Genomic DNA, 18,309 nt, shown 5'->3' with positions numbered 1-18,309 from the left:
TTTTACACCGAAAATGGCCACTAGTCGGCAATCTTTGATTGCAACGCGAAACACAACGATGTGCATATGAACACCATCATGTGTTGTCTTTGTGCCAAGTATGAACAAAATCGGTCCATAAATCTCCGAGATATGGTTGCGGACGAACAGACAAGACCCAATCCATAAACCCCAGTTTTGGACAAAGTCCATTGGGGTCTATAATAACAAGTATCAAATTAAAATCAGAATTGATGATTGTACAAATTGAGGTAAGAGAATACGATGAGGATAATAGGATACAACAAGGTATATTATCGTTGGTTAAAATATTTTATACAATGAAGATGATAGTTGATGTTTGAGAAATTGATTTACCATGTGGTTATTTCTTAAAGCAATTAAATCATCACATAGTGTTTTTTTCTTAACAGAGTTCATCATCAAACTGTGTGAATCAAAATGTGTAAGCATTGACAGAAACCTTCATGAGGATGGTTCTTGAGGAAAGAAGCTTTGGCATCATTTGGTTCAGGTCGAACCAGGTGAACATCAATGTTGTGCTCAGTTTTCACTTCCACTTTCACAAATAAATCTGCAAAAAGTAACTTTTATTAAATGCAGGGCGTCTTGTGTCACATGCAGAGCTGTTTTCATACTCTGAAAACAGATAAATAAATGTTGCATTAAAATATTCAATAGTGCATGAAATATTCAAATTAAAATAAAAAATATTTGCATTGCGTCAAAATAATGAAAAACAAAAAAATTAAAATCATCAAAACCTCCATCAAAACATCCAAATCTTCCTTCAAGAGAGAAAACAAAACATTCCAATCATGCATATGAACACCATCATGTGTTGTCTTTGTGCCAAGTATGAAGAAAATTGGTACATACAACTCCGGGATATGGTTGCAGAAGGACGGACGAGACCCAATCCATAAACCCCCGTTTTGGACAAAGTCTTTTGGGGGGCAAATAAAAAGTGTCTAATTTAAATCAGAATTGACGATAGTACATATTGAGGTAAGAGAATGCGACAGGGTATATTTATTGATGGTTAAAATATTTTATATAATGGCAAAGGTGATAATTGATGTTTGAGAAATTGATCTACCATCGTGGTTATTTCTTAAAGCAATTAAATCATAACTTAGTGTTTTTTTCTAAACACCAGAGGTCATTATCAAACTGTTTGAATCAAAATGTATCGACATTGACAGAAACCTTCATGAGGATGGTTGTTGAGGAAAGAAGCTTCAGCATTATTGGGTTCGGGTCGAACCAGGTGAACATCAATGTCGTGCTCAGCTTTCACTTCCACTTTCACAAATAAATCTGCAAAAAGTAACTTTTATTAAATGCAGGCATCTTGTGATGAGAGAGAAAATAAAATTTTCATACTCTTAAAATAGATAAATAAATATTGCATTAAAATATTCAATAGTGCATCAAATATTCAAATTAAAATAAAAAATATTTGTATTGCGTCAAGATAATTAAAATAAATAAATAATTAAAATCACCAAAATCTCCATCAAAACATCCAAATCTTCCTTCAAGAGAGAAAATAAAACATTCCCATCATGCATATGAACACCATCATGTGTTGTCTTTGTGCCAAGTATGAAGAAAATTGGTACATACATCTCCGAGATATGGTTGTGGACGGACGGGAGAGACCCAATCCATAAACCCCCGTTTTGGACAAAGTTCAACGGGGGGCAAATAAAAAGTGTCTAATTTAAATCAGAATTGACGATAGTACATATTGAGGTAAGAGAATACGACAGAGTATATTATTGTTGGTTAAAATATTTTACAGTCACGTGAAAAAGTAAGTACACCCCATGTAAAGTTTTGACTTTTTCAACATATTTCAACATACAGCTATTTGATCTTCATTTCAACAATATTGATAGATAAAGGTGATATAATATAACAAATATCATGAAACATTTTGATTTTGTAGTCCATTGTATAATTTAAATAAACATAAATACAAATTTCGCATGTGGAATAAGTAAGTACACCCTGACATTTGTCACTACTTCAAATACCTAAAATTAGAATCAGGTGCACCAGCTCAGGTGCAAATGATTAGAACATCGTTAGAGAGGATCTTGGAGGAACCTGTCTTATTTAAACCTCAGACATTTCGTTTGGTTTGTTCTTTGTTGTTGAAGTGTGCGGCGTCACCATGCCTAGATCAAAAGAGCTCTCTGAGGCCTTCAGAAAGAAGGTTATAGATGCCTACGAGTCTGGGAAGGGATTTTAAAAGATCTCCAAACAATTTGAAATCAATCATTCGACTGTCCGGAAGATCAACTACAAGTGGAGAAGATTCCAAACAACTGCCAACTTGTTCAGGCCAGGCCGCCCCAGCAAGTTCAGCCCGAGAGCAGACCGCAAGATGACGAAAGAAGTCTCTAAGAACCCCAGAATGTCATTATGGGACCTACAGGTAGCTCTTGCCACTGTTGATGTCAAAGTACATGAGTCTACCATTAGAAAGAGGCTGCACAAATTTGATCTACATGGGAGGTGTGCCAGAAGGAAACCTTTGCTGTCCAGAAAGAACATCAGGGCAAGACTAAAGTTTGCCAATGAACACCGAGGCAAAGACCAGCACTTCTGGAACAATGTGCTCTGGACAGATGAGTCAAAGGTAGAGCTATTTGGCCACAGTACCAGAAGACATGTTTGGCGAAAACCAAAGACAGCATTTGACCACAAGAACCTGATACCAACTGTAAAGCATGGTGGTGGAAATATTATGGTTTGGGGCAGCTTTGCTGCATCAGGGCCTGGGCAGCTTACCATCATATAGTCCACTATGAATTCTTCATTGTACCAGAGGGTGCTTGAGGATAATGTGAGGCCATCTGTCGGAAAGTTGAAGCTCAACCGAAGGTGGACCTTGCAACATGACAATGACCCTAAACATACCAGTAAATCCACCAATAGTGGGGCGGCTTAGCCCAAATATTCAAAAGAATTGTGCATTTTGTGAAACAAGCACCAAATTTGGCACAAATGTACATTAATATGTTGTGAACATTTTCAGATATTGGGCCACTTGAAATTCCGTAATTTTTTTTTTCAAATTTTTTCTAATTTCGTAATTTCAAATTTTTCGGGTGACACCGTCACAATTTCGGTCTTCGAGGCCGGCCGATAGGCAAAGTGTGACCGGAAGGGACGAGGTTCTCCTGACCACGTGGCCCTCGATCTGGGAAGCGAGAGGCGTTCCATTAGTGGACGCGCCCCTCACGCCCGACTTTTGGGCGGCCCCGGCAGGCCGTTTGTTTTGACGTTCCGTGACAGGCCCCGCACCCCCACCTCCGGGCCGACCGGAAGCTTGTGCTGAGTACATCATACCTGAACAACTCAGTGAGGCAGAACACAGCAGTGCACACCAGGGTGACCCCTTCAGTGCATAAACCAATTAACCTGTCCACTGCAGGGCATATAGAAATGAAGTTATTTTCTGCATATAATAATAATATAAGTTCAGTTCTATATAACAATTTCTGTTATCACCACTACCACTACAACTACCACTACTACAAGCTTTGTCTGGAATTTTGTGGACTAACAGACAAACAGACATACAGACAAGCTGGGATCAAAACATTACCTCCTTCCACCATTGAGTGTAGAGGTAAACATCATGGAAATTATATCATGCCCTAGATTTAATTCATGCTTACCCGTGTATTTGCTTCACTGGTTCACAAGGTCTTTTGCATACATGTAATTCAGACTCTCGTCTTCATTGCTGACCACACAATGTTCGCAACATATTAATGTACATTTGTGCCAAATTTGGTGCTTGTATCACAAAATGCACAATTCTTTTGAATATTTGGGCTAAGCCGCCCCACTATATCGGCCGGCCTCGAAGACCGAAATTGTGACGGTGTCACCCGAAAAATTTGAAATTACGAAATTTGAAAAAAAAAATTACGGAATTTCAAGTGGCCCAATATCTGAAAATGTTCGCAACATATTAATGTACATTTGTGCCAAATTTGGTGCTTGTATCACAAAATGCACAACAGGTTTGCTATGCTGCTACACTACAAGGAATGGCTGAAAAGAAAGAAATGGGGGGTTCTGGAATGGCCAAGGCAAAGCCCGGATCTAAATCCCATCGAGATGTTGTGGGGGATTTGAAACGAGCTGTGCATGCAAGAAACCCCTCAAACATCACACAGCTGAAAGAATTCTGCATGGAGGAGTGGGCAAAAATTTCTCCCAGTCGATGTCAGAGACTGGTAGACAGTTTTAGAAACGCCTACTTGAGGTTGTTTCTGCCAAAGGGGGCAATACCACCTATTAGAGCCAAGGGTGCACTTACTTTTTCCACATGCGAAATTTGCATTTATGTTTATTTAAATTATACAATGGAGTACAAAATGTAAATGTTTCATGATATTTGTTATATTATATCACCTTTATCTATCAATATAGTTGAAATGAAGATCAAATCGCTGTATGTTGAAATATGTTGAAAAAGTCAAAACTTTACATGGGGTGTACTTACTTTTTCACTTGACTGTATATAATGGTAAAGGTGATAATTGATGTTTGAGAAATTGATTTACCATCGTGGTTATTTCTTAAAGCAATTAAATCATAACATAGTGGTTTTTTTTCTTAACAACAGAGTTCATCATCAAACTGTTCGAATCAAAATGTGTAAACATTGACAGAAACCTTCATGCGGATGGTTCTTGAGGAAAGAAGCTTCACCATTGTTGGGTTTGGGTCGATCCAGGTGAACATCAATGTCGTGCTCAGCTTTCACTTCCACAAATAAATCTGGAAAAGTTAACTTTTATTAAATGCAGGCCGTCTTGTGTTACATGCAGAGCTGTTGTCATACTCTTAAAATAGATAAATAAATATTGCATGAGAATCATTTGAAATTAAAAAAAATTAATAAAACCTCCATCAAAACATTAAAATCTCCCTTGAAGAGAGAAAATAAAACATTTCCCTCAGGAATGGCGTCATGTGAAAACATAACGATATCAAAGAATTACGTTCTGCATAAACTGCCTCGATGTTATGAGATGCTTCCGACCCGACCACATCTTAAGTGGAATTTCACCACTACCGAAAATCACAACCAACAAAATAGAGAAGGTAAGAAAAATGTAGATAAGGCAAAACAGAGAGGGTTTTCTCCACCAAACTGCGTTTATTCTCAAATTACAAACAATTGCGATCCAACATACAACAACAGGCATTTTAAGGTCATTTTCCCTGCGAGAGCGGGGGTTAGCCTTGCGGGCCCCATGACAATCTTCTCCATTTACCCTATTTTCTGCATCTCCCCTTGTTAACCCTCTTGCCCGCATTTCTTATTCGACCATCTTTAGCCAAGTCTTTCTCGGTCTTCCCCGTCCTTGACTTCCCTCGACGTTCATTTCCATCACTCTTCTCAACCAGTCACTTTCATCCTTCCTCAACACGTGACCAAACCATCTCAACCCGTTTCTCTTCACAGCATCCATCACAGGCTCTTTTCCCATCATCTTTCGCAATTCATCATTTGTCTTCCTCTCTCTCAACGATACTCCGCACATCCACCGAACCATTCGCATTTCCACCCTTTCCAGCCTTCGTTGCTGCTCTACGTTCATTACCCATGTCTCGCTCCCATAAATCATAACACTTCTCACACATGCAGCATACACCTTTCCCTTCAGCTTCAACGACACTCCCCTCCTCGTCAGCACGCCACTCAGTTCCCAAAACTTCTGCCATGCACATTGCACATCTCACACCAGCAACCGTTGCCGAGTCTGATCCACCTTCTCCATTCAGCATGTCTCCAAGATAGCAAAATGTCTTCACACCTTCCAGCTTCACACCTTAACCAAGATCCAACTCAACATTTCCTCCATCTGCACTTCCCTCTGTGCACACCTTACATTTGAATGCAGCTGCCACACTGGTTAATGACCCTCTCAGACCACTACATTTTTGATGAACCCACTCAGCGCACATTGTACATTGAATTGAGTTCACTCCGACACCCTTCCTGCACACAGCACATGGCCACTTCCCAATTCTTTCCACCTCACCACATGCTTTACCACTTGCCATCACCTTCGTTTTTCTGATATTCACCTTCAGACCTGTTGCCTCGATACATTCCTTCCACTTGTTCATCTTCTCCTTCAGTCCATCCATACTCTCTCATGATCATGTGACTGGTTAATTTTTTTTTTGTCTCGAAAGAATCCTCAAGGAAAACAAAATGGCAGAGTGTGGCAGGTTAACAGATTGACAAATGCAGAGAATGGAATGAATGGGCCAAAGTCATGACATGTGACCACATGATAAGGGGAGTGGAAAGGATCAAAAGAGTGAGAAAGTGGAGAAAAGCTCAGGAGCGGTTTGGAAAAATCACATTGATGATGAATTGCACTGAAGGACTGGACTGGCAAGATACCTTGGAGTTAAGCACACACGTCTTTGAGCTACCTTGTCTGAGTTCAAATCGCGACACACGTGTAAACTGCCATCCAGGTTTATCGCATGCACTGAATTTATCAATGTGTGCACCATCCCACGAATGAATCTTATTATAATAGGGCAAACGTATATGGTAATGTCGGTATGTATGTTTGTATGTGACGAAAACGTCATCTTCTTCTTCAAATGACATGAACACCCTCTCAATTAACCCTCTTAATTACGTTTTGACAGCTGAGACCCCTCAGACCTTTGACGGCCCTTTAATTTCCCCAAAACCCCGAAGACCCAAAACACCCTAAAGACCCAAAACACCCCAAAGACCCAAAAGACCCAAAACACCCCAAAGACCCAAAACACCCCAAAGACCCAAAACACCCCAAAGACCCAAAACACCCCAAAGACCCAAAACACCCCAAAGACCCAAAACACCCCAAAGACCCAAAACACCCCAAAGACCCAAAACACCCCAAAGACCCAAAACACCCCAAAGACCCAAAACACCCCAAAGACCCAAAACACCCCAAAGACCCAAAACACCCCAAAGACCCAAAACACCCCAAAGACCCAAAACACCCCAAAGACCCAAAACACCCCAAAGACCCAAAACACCCCAAAGACCCAAAACACCCCAAAGACCCAAAACACCCCAAAGACCCAAAACACCCCAAAGACCCAAAACACCCCAAAGACCCAAAACACCCCAAAGACCCAAAACACCCCAAAGACCCAAAACACCCCAAAGACCCAAAACACCCCAAAGACCCAAAACACCCCAAAGACCCAAAACACCCCAAAGACCCAAAACACCCCAAAGACCCAAAACACCCCAAAGACCCAAAACACCCCAAAGACCCAAAACACCCCAAAGACCCAAAACACCCCAAAGACCCAAAACACCCCAAAGACCCAAAACACCCCAAAGACCCAAAACACCCCAAAGACCCAAAACACCCCAAAGACCCAAAACACCCCAAAGACCCAAAACACCCCAAAGACCCAAAACACCCCAAAGACCCAAAACACCCCAAAGACCCAAAACACCCCAAAGACCCAAAACACCCCAAAGACCCAAAACACCCCAAAGACCCAAAACACCCCAAAGACCCAAAACACCCCAAAGACCCAAAACACCCCAAAGACCCAAAACACCCCAAAGACCCAAAACACCCCAAAGACCCAAAACACCCCAAAGACCCAAAACGCCCCAAAAAGACCCAAAACGCCCCAAAGACCCAAAACACCCCAAAGACCCAAAACACCCCAAAGACCCAAAACACCCCAAAGACCCAAAACACCCCAAAGACCCAAAACACCCCAAAGACCCAAAACACCCCAAAGACCCAAAACACCCCAAAGACCCAAAACACCCCAAAGACCCAAAATACCATTGAAGGACCTGAGGCTCAAAAATACCCTGAAGACCCAAATGGCCCCGAAGACCCAAAACACACCAACAACAACAACATGCATTTTTAGGCCATTTTCCCTGCGAGAGCGGGGGTTAGCCTTGCAGTCCCCATGACAATCTTCTCCATCTTGCCCTATTTTCTGCATCTCTCCTTGTTAACCCCCTTGCCCGCATTTCTTCTTCCACCATCTTTAGCCAAGTCTTTCTCGGTCTTCCCCGTCCTCTACTTCCTTCTACATTCATTTCCATCACTCTTCTCAACCAGTCACTTTCATCCTTCCTCAACACATGACCAAACCATCTCAACCTGTTCCTCTTCACAACATCAATCACAGGCTCTATTCCCATCATTTTTCACAATTCATCATTTGTCTTCCTCTCTCTCAACGATACTCCGCACATCCATCGGACCATTCGCATTTCCACCCTTTCCAACCTTCGTTGCTGCTCTACGATCCAAAACACACCGAAGACCCAAAACACACCGAAGACCCAAAAGACCCCGAAGACCCAAAATATCCTGAAGACCCCAAAGACCCCGAACACCAAAAATACCCAGTAGACCTAAAATAGCACAAATACCCTTAAAGACCCTGAAGACCAAAATACCCACAAGACCAAAAAGACCCTGAAGACTGAAAAGACACAAAAGACCAAAAACACCCTGAAGACCAAAAACACCCAACAGACGGTAAAGACCGAAGACCCAAAAGACCCTACAAGGGGAACCCAATTTTTATTTCTTCTGAAAACCACTGACGCAATCAATCACAGTCTAATTTGAAGGGGATTTTATTTTATTTTTGAATCACAAAGTGCAGAAAAAATCCCAAGAGTGTCGATTTTCGAGTTTGCCAGTGACATCACATTGTGAACCAACTGGGAACCTGCTGGCGACAGTACATAGAGAAAGTGCATTCCGATAATGATTGGGGATGTTGGAGGGGGCGGGGTGTGGGGGTTGGTCGTGGGTATTCTTAGCTTGGGTGATCGTTGTTGGGGGATGGTGTGGGGTGGTCGTGAGTATTGTTAGTTACGGAGATAGTTGATGTGGGATTGTGTAGTGGTGGTGAGGGGTGGTCTTGAGTATCGTTGGCTCGGGTGACGGTTGTAGGGGGATTGTGAGGGCATGGTGGAGGGGCAGGGGGTGGGGATGGGGATGGGTGGGGGGGGGGGGGGGGGGGAGAGTGTAGGTTGGTCGTGGGTGCTGTTCGCTAAGGTGATGGTTGATGGTTTGTTTGTTTTTTTGGGAAAATTGGGATGCCTCAAAAACCAAGGCCACCAAAGTTTAACAGAGAGATGGTGTGGGATGGTCGTAAGTATTGTTAGCTAGGGTGATGGTTGATAGGGGATTGTGAGAGGATGGTGGAGGAGAGGAAAGAGAGTGTTGTGGGGTTGTCGTGGGTATTGTTAGCTAGGGTGACGGATGAAGGGGGATTTTGAGGAGATGATGGAGGGGAGGTTGGCAGGGGAGGTGTGGGGTTGTCGTGGGTATTGTTAGTTAGGGTGACGGTTGATGGGAGTTTGTGAAGGGATGGTGGAGAGGAGGTTGGCGGGGGAGGTGTGGGGTTGTCGTGGGTATAGTTAGCTAGGGTGACGGTTGAAGGGGGATTTTGAAGGGAGGTTGGGGGGGGGGGGTGTGGGGTTGTCTTGGGCATTGCTAGCTCGGGTGACGGTTGAAGGGTGATTTTGAGGAGATGATGGAGGGGAGGGTGGGGGTGGGGGGGAGGTGTGGGGTTGTCATGGGTATTGTTAGTGCGGGTGATGGTTGAAGAGGGATTTTGAGGAGATGGTGGAAGGGGGGAGAGGGGGGAAGACGTGAGTGTGGTTTGGTCGTGGGTATTGTTAGCTCGGGTGACGGTTGATCTTTGTTTTTTCTGGAAAATTGAGATGCCTCAAAAACTAAGGCCACCTAAGTTGAACAGAGACCCAGCAATATTACCAAAGAAAATAATGAAGAAATCCAAGTCAAATCAGTTGCATCAGCAGAAAATATCCTCCAATAAGAGATGGCAGAAAATGTGTTGTCCGCTTGGAACAAGAACGCCCATATGGTCGCTTGTAGGGCGGGTACTCTGCTAGTGTTAACAATGCAGCAAACCAAGGTGCAAGTGTTGCACACTAAATTAACATTGAAGGACCCGAGTTCCTCCACAGAACAGTGTTCCGTTTAAGCTATCGCTGACGATTCGCCAATAAGTGATGAACAGTGGCGGATGTGAGCTTGGCGTGGTGGGGTTTTCCTACTTGTGCTACTTAGAAATGCCTGCCGCTGTGCAAGAATGCGGGTAGCGCTTTAAATGGCAAAGGCCTCATGTTGCATAGCTTTTCTTGGTTACTTTATTCAGCCTTCTTTGACGAGAAGGGCCTTGTGTGGACTAAATATCTCGTGATAGTCACAACTGGGGATGATTGATGAGGCAAGAGCTGATTGGTTGGTTCCTCCTGTGACAGGTGAGAGATATCAATTGGCTTTTAATCTCCAAGATAATTTATCTCCAAGATGCTCTTTGCTCCCAAATCATGAAATTGTTTGGTAAGAAAAATTTATTTAGTTGTTGTTCCATTGGAGAAAGTGCTAACTGAGCCAGAATCGATTTAATTTTGGTGAAGATTCAAATCCGAGTTTTTAAATTTCTGAAGTGATTCTTTCCCATTGAGTGATAGGGCCAAAAACGATATAGAGGATGTTATTTCAAAAGGTTGTGGATGACTTATGAAAACATAAGGGCCCCCCAAAATAGATATTTTTTTCTTTGCTTTGTTTAAAGTCTTATGGTTATGTTAGTTTGATTCTACATTCTGCCCTGTCTTCGAGCAACCATTAAAATTGGTTTAAAATACCCTTGGTCAGTGCAATATGCTGTTTATTCTACCAGGTGAGCGCCAGGGGTATTGCCCCTATGTTTCTAATGCCTTGAACAAACATTGGAACGAACATCATGGGTGACTAAGGTTGTGGTGAAGTTTCATCGAAATTACGTGTGTAGTTTTTTGAGAAGAAAGCAAATACCTATTTTGGGGGGTCAAATGTGGACCCACTTACCCTCCCTCACCCCCCACCCTCCCCCCCCCCCCCCCCCACGTAGACTCCCTTACTCCTCAGTCACATTTGCTCTACGGCTAGGATACGGCGGCCATACCCCCCATAAATTGACAGAAACGTGTGGCGGCCGCAGAGTTTCTGAGGTGGCCGCAGGGTGGCCCTAGGGCGTATGGCTATCTTTTACAGGCCGTAGGGGTCGCCGTGGAATTATAGCGCGGAGTTATAACTTTTTTCATTTCTAGGGTGGCCGTAGCAATTCGACAAGCCGTAGCCATGACGATATACATATGAAAAAGAACTGGTATATATACCCACTCGTTACTGTCCGTCTGGCCGCACGTTCGCCTTAGGGCCCCCCTGCGGTCGCCTTGCGGGCACCTTGAGGCTACCTTGCGTCTGCCTTGAAAATTATATGGCCGCCGCAGGGACGCCCTAAGGTCACCGTGCGACATCAAATCAAAGACCGTACGGCACCCCCACGTTTTCGGTCTCCACAATTTCTAAATACCCCGTGCGGCTACCCGAAAAATAAAAACATATGTGACTGCTACATTGTGTGACCGTGGAAATACTGCGGCCGCCCTATAATTGCTAGTGGCCGTAGATTTTTTAGACCCTACGGCCACCGAGCCAAATGTGACTGAAGCATTAGACTTCAATTTTCTTAGTACCGTGAACAAACTTCTGTAGGTCAAGGGTGATGAAGGTTGTGGTCTAGTTTCTTCGAAATAGTGTGTGTAGTTTCAGAGGAAAAAGCAAATTCCTATATTGGGGGGGATTAAACCTGGATCCACTTTGAGCCTGGTAAATCCCCTTAGACCCCGATTTTTTTAAATGCCGTGAACAAACTTTAGTCACAACATAACAAATATCATTTGTGCCAAGTTTGGTCACAATCCCTTCAGTGGTTTCGGAGAGGAAGTTTCAAGTATTTACGGATGGACGGACGGACAGATGACGCACCATCGCATAAGCTTCCCTGAACCTCGCTCCATGTGAGCTAAAAACTTGGTGGATGAGTTGTTTAGGCAACAAGAACAAGAGGATTCCATTTTGGTTCAGGTCGGATCCAAATCTAACCTATCAGAGGGATACAAAACGTAAACTGTTCACCCTGGCTGAGGCATGCTCTCCAGTTTATAAATGTTGCAGTCCAATCTTGAAAGACGTACTCACATTGTAATGGTACAGCACTGTGCATACTTTATAGACGATGTAACATTCCAAATACAGTCGGACCCTGCTCTCCGCGGAATCTGTGTATTCGCGGTTCCGCTGTACCCCAAAGTTCCGCTATGCGTGGAAATCTGCCGTGCGTGGAATCCGCGGAAATCCACCGTGCACGGAATCCGCGGTTCCGCGTATACGAGGCGGCAAAAGCGTTCCAGGCTCAACTCCAAGAGAAGGGATACCTCCCAGAGCAGGTGTTCAATGCTGACGAGACTGGCCTCTTCTGGAAAAAGATGCCCACGATAACTTTCATCTCGAAGTGCGAGGAGACAGCATCGGGATTCAAGCCTGCCAAGGACCAGGTATGTCTTCTCCTCTGTGCAAATGCAAAAGGGGACTTCATGCTGAAACCCATGATGTTAGACCGTTCCCTGAACCCACGTGCTCTCAAGGGCAAGACCAAGCAAACTCTGCCCGTGTTTTGGAGGGCCAACAGGAAAGCCGGGGTGCCGGCAGCAACCTTCCTGGACTGGTCCCTCAGGTGGAGAGGTACATGGTGGACAAAAACCTTGCATTCAAGGTTCTCTTCCTTGTGGACAACACTCCTGGCCACCCAGTGGACCTGGACGTGGCTCACCCAAATGTTGAGGTGATCTTCCTGCCGCCCCACACCACCCTCTTCAGCCAGCCTCTCGACCAAGGTGTGATTTCAACGTTTAAAACATATTACACCCGTCGCACCTTTCGCCGCATTTTGGATGCGATGGAGTTTTGGGGTTTTTTTGGGATCCAGGGCTCACCGTTGGGCAGTGTTGGAAGGATTTCAACATGGCCCACTGCATCGGCGCCATCAAGGAGTCGCTGGATGAGGTGAGAGCCTCAACCATCAACCTGTGCTGGCACAACCTGTGGCCACAGTCAAAAACTTCACTGGCTTTCCTGATAATACAGAGGACAGGGACATGATTGTTGGGTTGGCATGTCAGGTGGGAGGGGAAGGCTTTGTTGACATGCAGCCTGAGGAGTTGGAGGACCTCATTGCCTCACATGGCGACAACCTCACCATGGAGGAGTTGGCGGCCATGATAACGGTTTCCGAAGAGGAGGCAGGCAGTGATGAGGAAGAAGTGCCGAGGTCTAACCTCTCAGTCCAGTTCCTGGGCGAGTTGCTGCATGGCATGCGGGTGCTTGTCGACAAGTTGGAAGATGCTGACCCAGTCATGGAGAAGTTCCTCAAGTTCAAGAGGACCTTGGATGATTTGCTTCTCCCCTACAAAGAGCTGCATCGGAACCTGCGGCAATCTGCCAGGCAGCTCTCCATGACCCATTTCTTTCACTGTGCTCCCTCCACCTCAACACAAGCACCCTCTCCTTCCACGCTTTCAGTGCCCTCACCAGCATCCTCACCAACACCCTCAACTGCTCCCTCTCCCACCTGTTCTACCTCTCCTGCCTCTTCCCTCAGTGCGCAACATTGCAGGACTATCATTTGAGTCATCCTCAGAGTTCAAGGAATTCATGCGATTTAAATTCATCACCATCATCGTAATCATCGTAATCATCATCATCGTTTTAAAGTTGTGTGTGTTTATAAAAGAAATTTTTTTGATGGTACATGATGGTGTTGTGTTTTCTTTTTACTTTCACGGTGCGGTATGGTGAAGCTGGTTAAGCACTTTTTAAAAACTACAAGCGCATTCCTTCAACAAATTGGAAAGGTATCTCCTGTTGTGGTTATTTTTTTTTTTGGAAGCATTTTTTGTGAAACTGTAATCATGTGTATTTGCCGTTGAAAACATTTTAAACTTGTAAAATGTAATCATGAAACAATGCCCCGCTATTCGCAAATCACCTCTTTTCACCTCACTCTTTATCTCACCTCACCTCTTTTCGTTTGTTCGCGATTGGTTTCATCGTCCACGCTTTCCCGTTCCTCTTCTTCCTGTGTTTCCTTCAACATCTGTGGAGGTTGTCACCCCCATGTGTCCATGTCCCTTCCCCCTCATCTCACTCTCACTTATACTCTGCTGTTGTTTCCTCTTTCCATTTTATCCCCTTCCCTTCTGCTCCAGGTCTTTCAGGAGCCTCCATCAAGTATACAAAAAAAAAAGCACACTAAACAAACACAGATCTTATCAGAAGTGATGTCAATCACACGACTCACCATTCGGCTGGTCGCTTTGCTCCTCCTCCTCCTCCAGACCAAAGGAATTCACATCCTCGATTTTTATCTGCAGAATCTCGGGAAATCCTTCCAGCTCCTCAACCTTCATTCCACACACGAGCACAGTCTGCTGTTCGGATTCCGGCTGCACATGACAGGAATCCTTCTCACAGCCAACTTGAGCGTTCATGGTGGGTGAACCTTCAGAGAGGAGGGAAACATACCACTCTTCCTGATGTTTAGTGCACTCTGAGTACCTTGATCTGACAAAGTGCCAATATGTGAAGAACCTCCATATTTGAGGCCTTATCTTCTGCTTCAATCAGTTACAGCACTTTAAACTTTCACTTTCACCACACACGAACGCACACCCTGGAATTCCCACCCCCCCCCCCCTCCCGTCCCCACCCCCCAGAAAAAAGTGCATGTCTTAAGTCAATACTGCAATTGTATTACATGTTGATGTGAATGTTGATTTAGCCACATATAAAACATTCAAAAGTTCAGATATTTATGTAAAATCTGGGCCTGTTCAGCAATTTTCGGATGAAGACATTCAATGGTGAGAAGGCCTCAAACACAAGCACAGGGGATGTGTATGGAGGAGTATTTGGGCTCAGATGTAATCCATGCCACAGGTGTGCTGATATGCGGACAGTTTCCGTACATCATTAACTTTCAGGTAATAAATAAGAAACCACTTTAAAGAAAATCGGATGGAACAACAATATTCCTCTGGAACATGTCCGTGGGAATTCAGTTCATGTTCATCACACTGGGAAGTAGGACTGACTCACCTGTATGAAAGGTTTAAAGGAAGAGCATTTGTATCATTAGATAGTTTGAACACGAGGAAAGTGAAGTTACTTTGGGAATTAAATGAGCGTATTCACACAGGAAAGGGCAAGAAGAATCGCCAAATCCCAAAATTCAAAATGTGAGGAAGAGGTTGCCAGACGGTACTTTCAGATAGAGAGAGAGAAAGATTTGTCAGGATTGAAGGAAATATTTCAAGTGTTTGACCATTCTGTGATTTGTTTGGACCTGGAAAAAACACCACAATAAATCGATCCGAACACGATATGGACCTCAACACCCAACCGCCTATACCATGAGCTTCAATGCTCCTCACGAAGATGTTTAAAACCCCAAATCTCCACAACTCTTCCTCTACTCATGAAGACGTTTAAAACCCCAAATCTCCACAACTCTTCCTCCACTCACGAAGACGTTTAAAACCCCAAATCTCCACAACTCTTCCTCTACTCACGAAGATGTTTAAAACCTGAAATTTCCACAACTCTTCCTCTACTCACGAAGATGTTTAAAACCTGAAATCTCCACAACTCTTCCTCGACACACAAAGATGTTTAAAACCCCAAATCTCCACAACTCTTCCGCTACTCACGAAGATGTTAAAAAACCTGAAATCTCCACAACTCTTCCTCGACACACAAAGATGTTTAAAACCCCAAATCTCCACAACTCTTCCTCTACTCACGAAGATGTTTAAAACCCCAAATCTCCACAACTCTTCCTCTACTCACGAAGATGTTTAAAACCTGAAATCTCCACAACTCTTCCTCCACTCACGAAGATGTTTAAAACCTGAAATCTCCACAACTCTTCCTCTACTCACGAAGATGTTTAAAACCTGAAATCTCCACAACTCTTCCTCCACTCACGAAGACGTTTAAAACCCCAAATCTCCACAACTCTTCTTCCACTCACGAAGACGTTTAAAACCCCAAATCTCCACAACTCTTCCTCGACACACAAAGATGTTTAAAACCCCAAATCTCCACAACTCTTCCTCTACTCACGAAGATGTTTAAAACCTGAAATCTCCACAACTCTTCCTCTACTCACGAAGATGTTTAAAACCTGAAATCTCCACAACTCTTCCTCCACTCACAAAGACGTTTAAAACCCCAAATCTCCGCAACTCTTCCTCGACACACAAAGATGTTTAAAACACCAAATCTCCACAACTCTTCCTCTACTCACGAAGATGTTTAAAACCTGAAATCTCCACAACTCTTCCTCCACTCACGAAGACGTTTAAAACCCCAAATCTCCACAACTCTTCCTCGACACACAAAGATGTTTAAAACCCCAAATCTCCACAACTCTTCCTCTACTCACGAAGATGTTTAAAACCCCAAATCTCCACAACTCTTCCTCTACTCACGAAGATGTTTAAAACCTGAAATCTCCACAACTCTTCCTCCACTCACGAAGACGTTTAAAACCCCAAATCTCCACAACTCTTCCTCGACACACAAAGATGTTTAAAACCCCAAATCTCCACAACTCTTCCTCTACTCACGAAGATGTTTAAAACCCCAAATCTCAACAACTCTTCCCCTACTCATGAAGATGTTTAAAACCCCAAATCTCCACAACTCTTCCTCTACTCACGAAGATGTTTAAAACCCCAAAGCTCCACAACTCTTCCTCTTCTCAGGTGGATGTTTAAAACCCCAAATCTCCACAACTCTTCCTCTACTCATGAAGATGTTTAAAACCCCAAATCTCCACAACTCTTCCTCCACTCACAAAGATGTTTAATACCCCAAATCTCCACAACTCTTCCTCCACTCACAAAGATGTTTAAAACCCCAAATCTACACAACTCTTCCTCTACTCACAAAGATGTTTAAAACCCCAAATCTCCACAACTCTTCCTCCACTCACAAAGATGTTTAAAACCCCAAATCTCCACAACCCTTCCCCTACTCACAAAGATGTTTAAAACCCCAAATCTCCACAACTCTTCCTCTACTCAGGAAGATGTGTAAAACTCGAAATCTCCACAACTCTTCCTCTACTCACGAAGATGTTTAAAACCCGAAATCTCCACAACTCTTCCTCTACTCACGAAGATGTGTAAAACTCGAAATCTCCACAACTCTTCCTCTACTCACGAAGATGTTTAAAACCCGAAATATCCACAACTCTTCCTCTCATCACAAAGATGTTTCAAACCCCAAATCTCCACAACTCTTCCTCTACTCACAAATATGTTTAAAACCCCAAATCTCCACAACTCTTCCTCTACTCACGAAGATGTTTAAAACCCCAAATTTCCACAACTCTTCCTCTACTCACGAAGATGTTTAAAACCCCAAATCTCCACAACTCTTCCTCTACACACAAAGATGTTAAAAACCCCAAATCTCCACAACTCTTCCTCTACTCACGAAGATGTTTAAAACCCGAAATTTCCACAACTCTTCCTCCTCTCACGAAGATGTTTAAAACCCGAAATCCCCACAACTCTTCCTCTACTGACGAAGATGTTTAAAACCTGAAATCTCCACAACTCTTCCTCCACTCACGAAGATGTTTAAAACCCCAAATCTCCACAACTCTTCCTCGACACACAAAGATGTTTAAAACCCCAAATCTCCACAACTCTTCCTCGACTCACGAAGATGTTTAAAACCTGAAATCTCCACAACTCTTCCTCCACTCACGAAGACGTTTAAAACCCCAAATCTCCACAACTCTTCCTCTACTCACAAAGATGTTTAAAACCCCAAATCTCCACAACTCTTCCTCTTCTCACGTGGATGTTTAAAACCCCAAATCTCCACAACTCTTCCTCCACTCACAAAGATGTTTAAAACCCCAAATCTCCACAACTCTTCCTCCACTCACAAAGATGTTTAAAACCCCAAATCTCCACAACTCTTCCTCTACTCACAAAGATGTTTAAAACCCCAAATCTCCACAACTCTTCCTCCACTCACAAAGATGTTTAAAACCCCAAATCTACACAACTCTTCCTCCACTCACAAAGATGTTTAAAACCGCAAATCTACACAACTCTTCCTCCACTCACAAAGATGTTTAAAACCCCAAATCTCCACAACTCTTCCTCCACTCACAAAGATGTTTAAAACCCCAAATCTCCACACCTCTTCCTCTACTCACGAAGATGTTTAAAACCCCAAATCTCCACAACTCTCCCTCCACTCACAAAGATGTTTAAAACCCCAAATCTCCACAACCCTTCCCGTACTCACGAAGATGTTTAAA

The 18,309-nt window shown here is 43.6% G+C and overlaps 1 protein-coding gene across 2 annotated transcripts in view; it reads right to left on the bottom strand.

Moving 5' to 3' along the window:
* Window positions 1-18,309, bottom strand: part of LOC137428085 (uncharacterized) — a 37,959-nt gene that overhangs the window by 14,987 nt on the left and 4,663 nt on the right. Inside the window, exons 2-6 of one of the 2 annotated variants that reach the window (XM_078778356.1) lie at window positions 14,266-14,466; window positions 4,705-4,809; window positions 1,210-1,320; window positions 880-946; window positions 464-574 (exon numbers count right to left, since the gene is read on the bottom strand). In XM_078778356.1, the coding sequence (XP_078634482.1) occupies window positions 464-574; window positions 880-946; window positions 1,210-1,278 (247 nt within the window). In that variant the 5' untranslated portion in view covers window positions 1,279-1,320; window positions 4,705-4,809; window positions 14,266-14,466. The remainder of the gene's footprint in view (window positions 1-463; window positions 575-879; window positions 947-1,209; window positions 1,321-4,704; window positions 4,810-14,265; window positions 14,467-18,309) is intronic. The other variant, XM_078778355.1, reaches the window with a different exon arrangement.

This window comes from Myxine glutinosa, chromosome 5, assembly GCF_964187855.1.
Source record: "Myxine glutinosa chromosome 5, kmMyxGlut1.1, whole genome shotgun sequence".
Classification (NCBI taxonomy): Eukaryota; Metazoa; Chordata; class Myxini; order Myxiniformes; family Myxinidae; genus Myxine; species Myxine glutinosa.
Note: the sequence above shows the minus strand (reverse complement) of the source record. Positions and strands in the feature narration are given on the sequence as shown.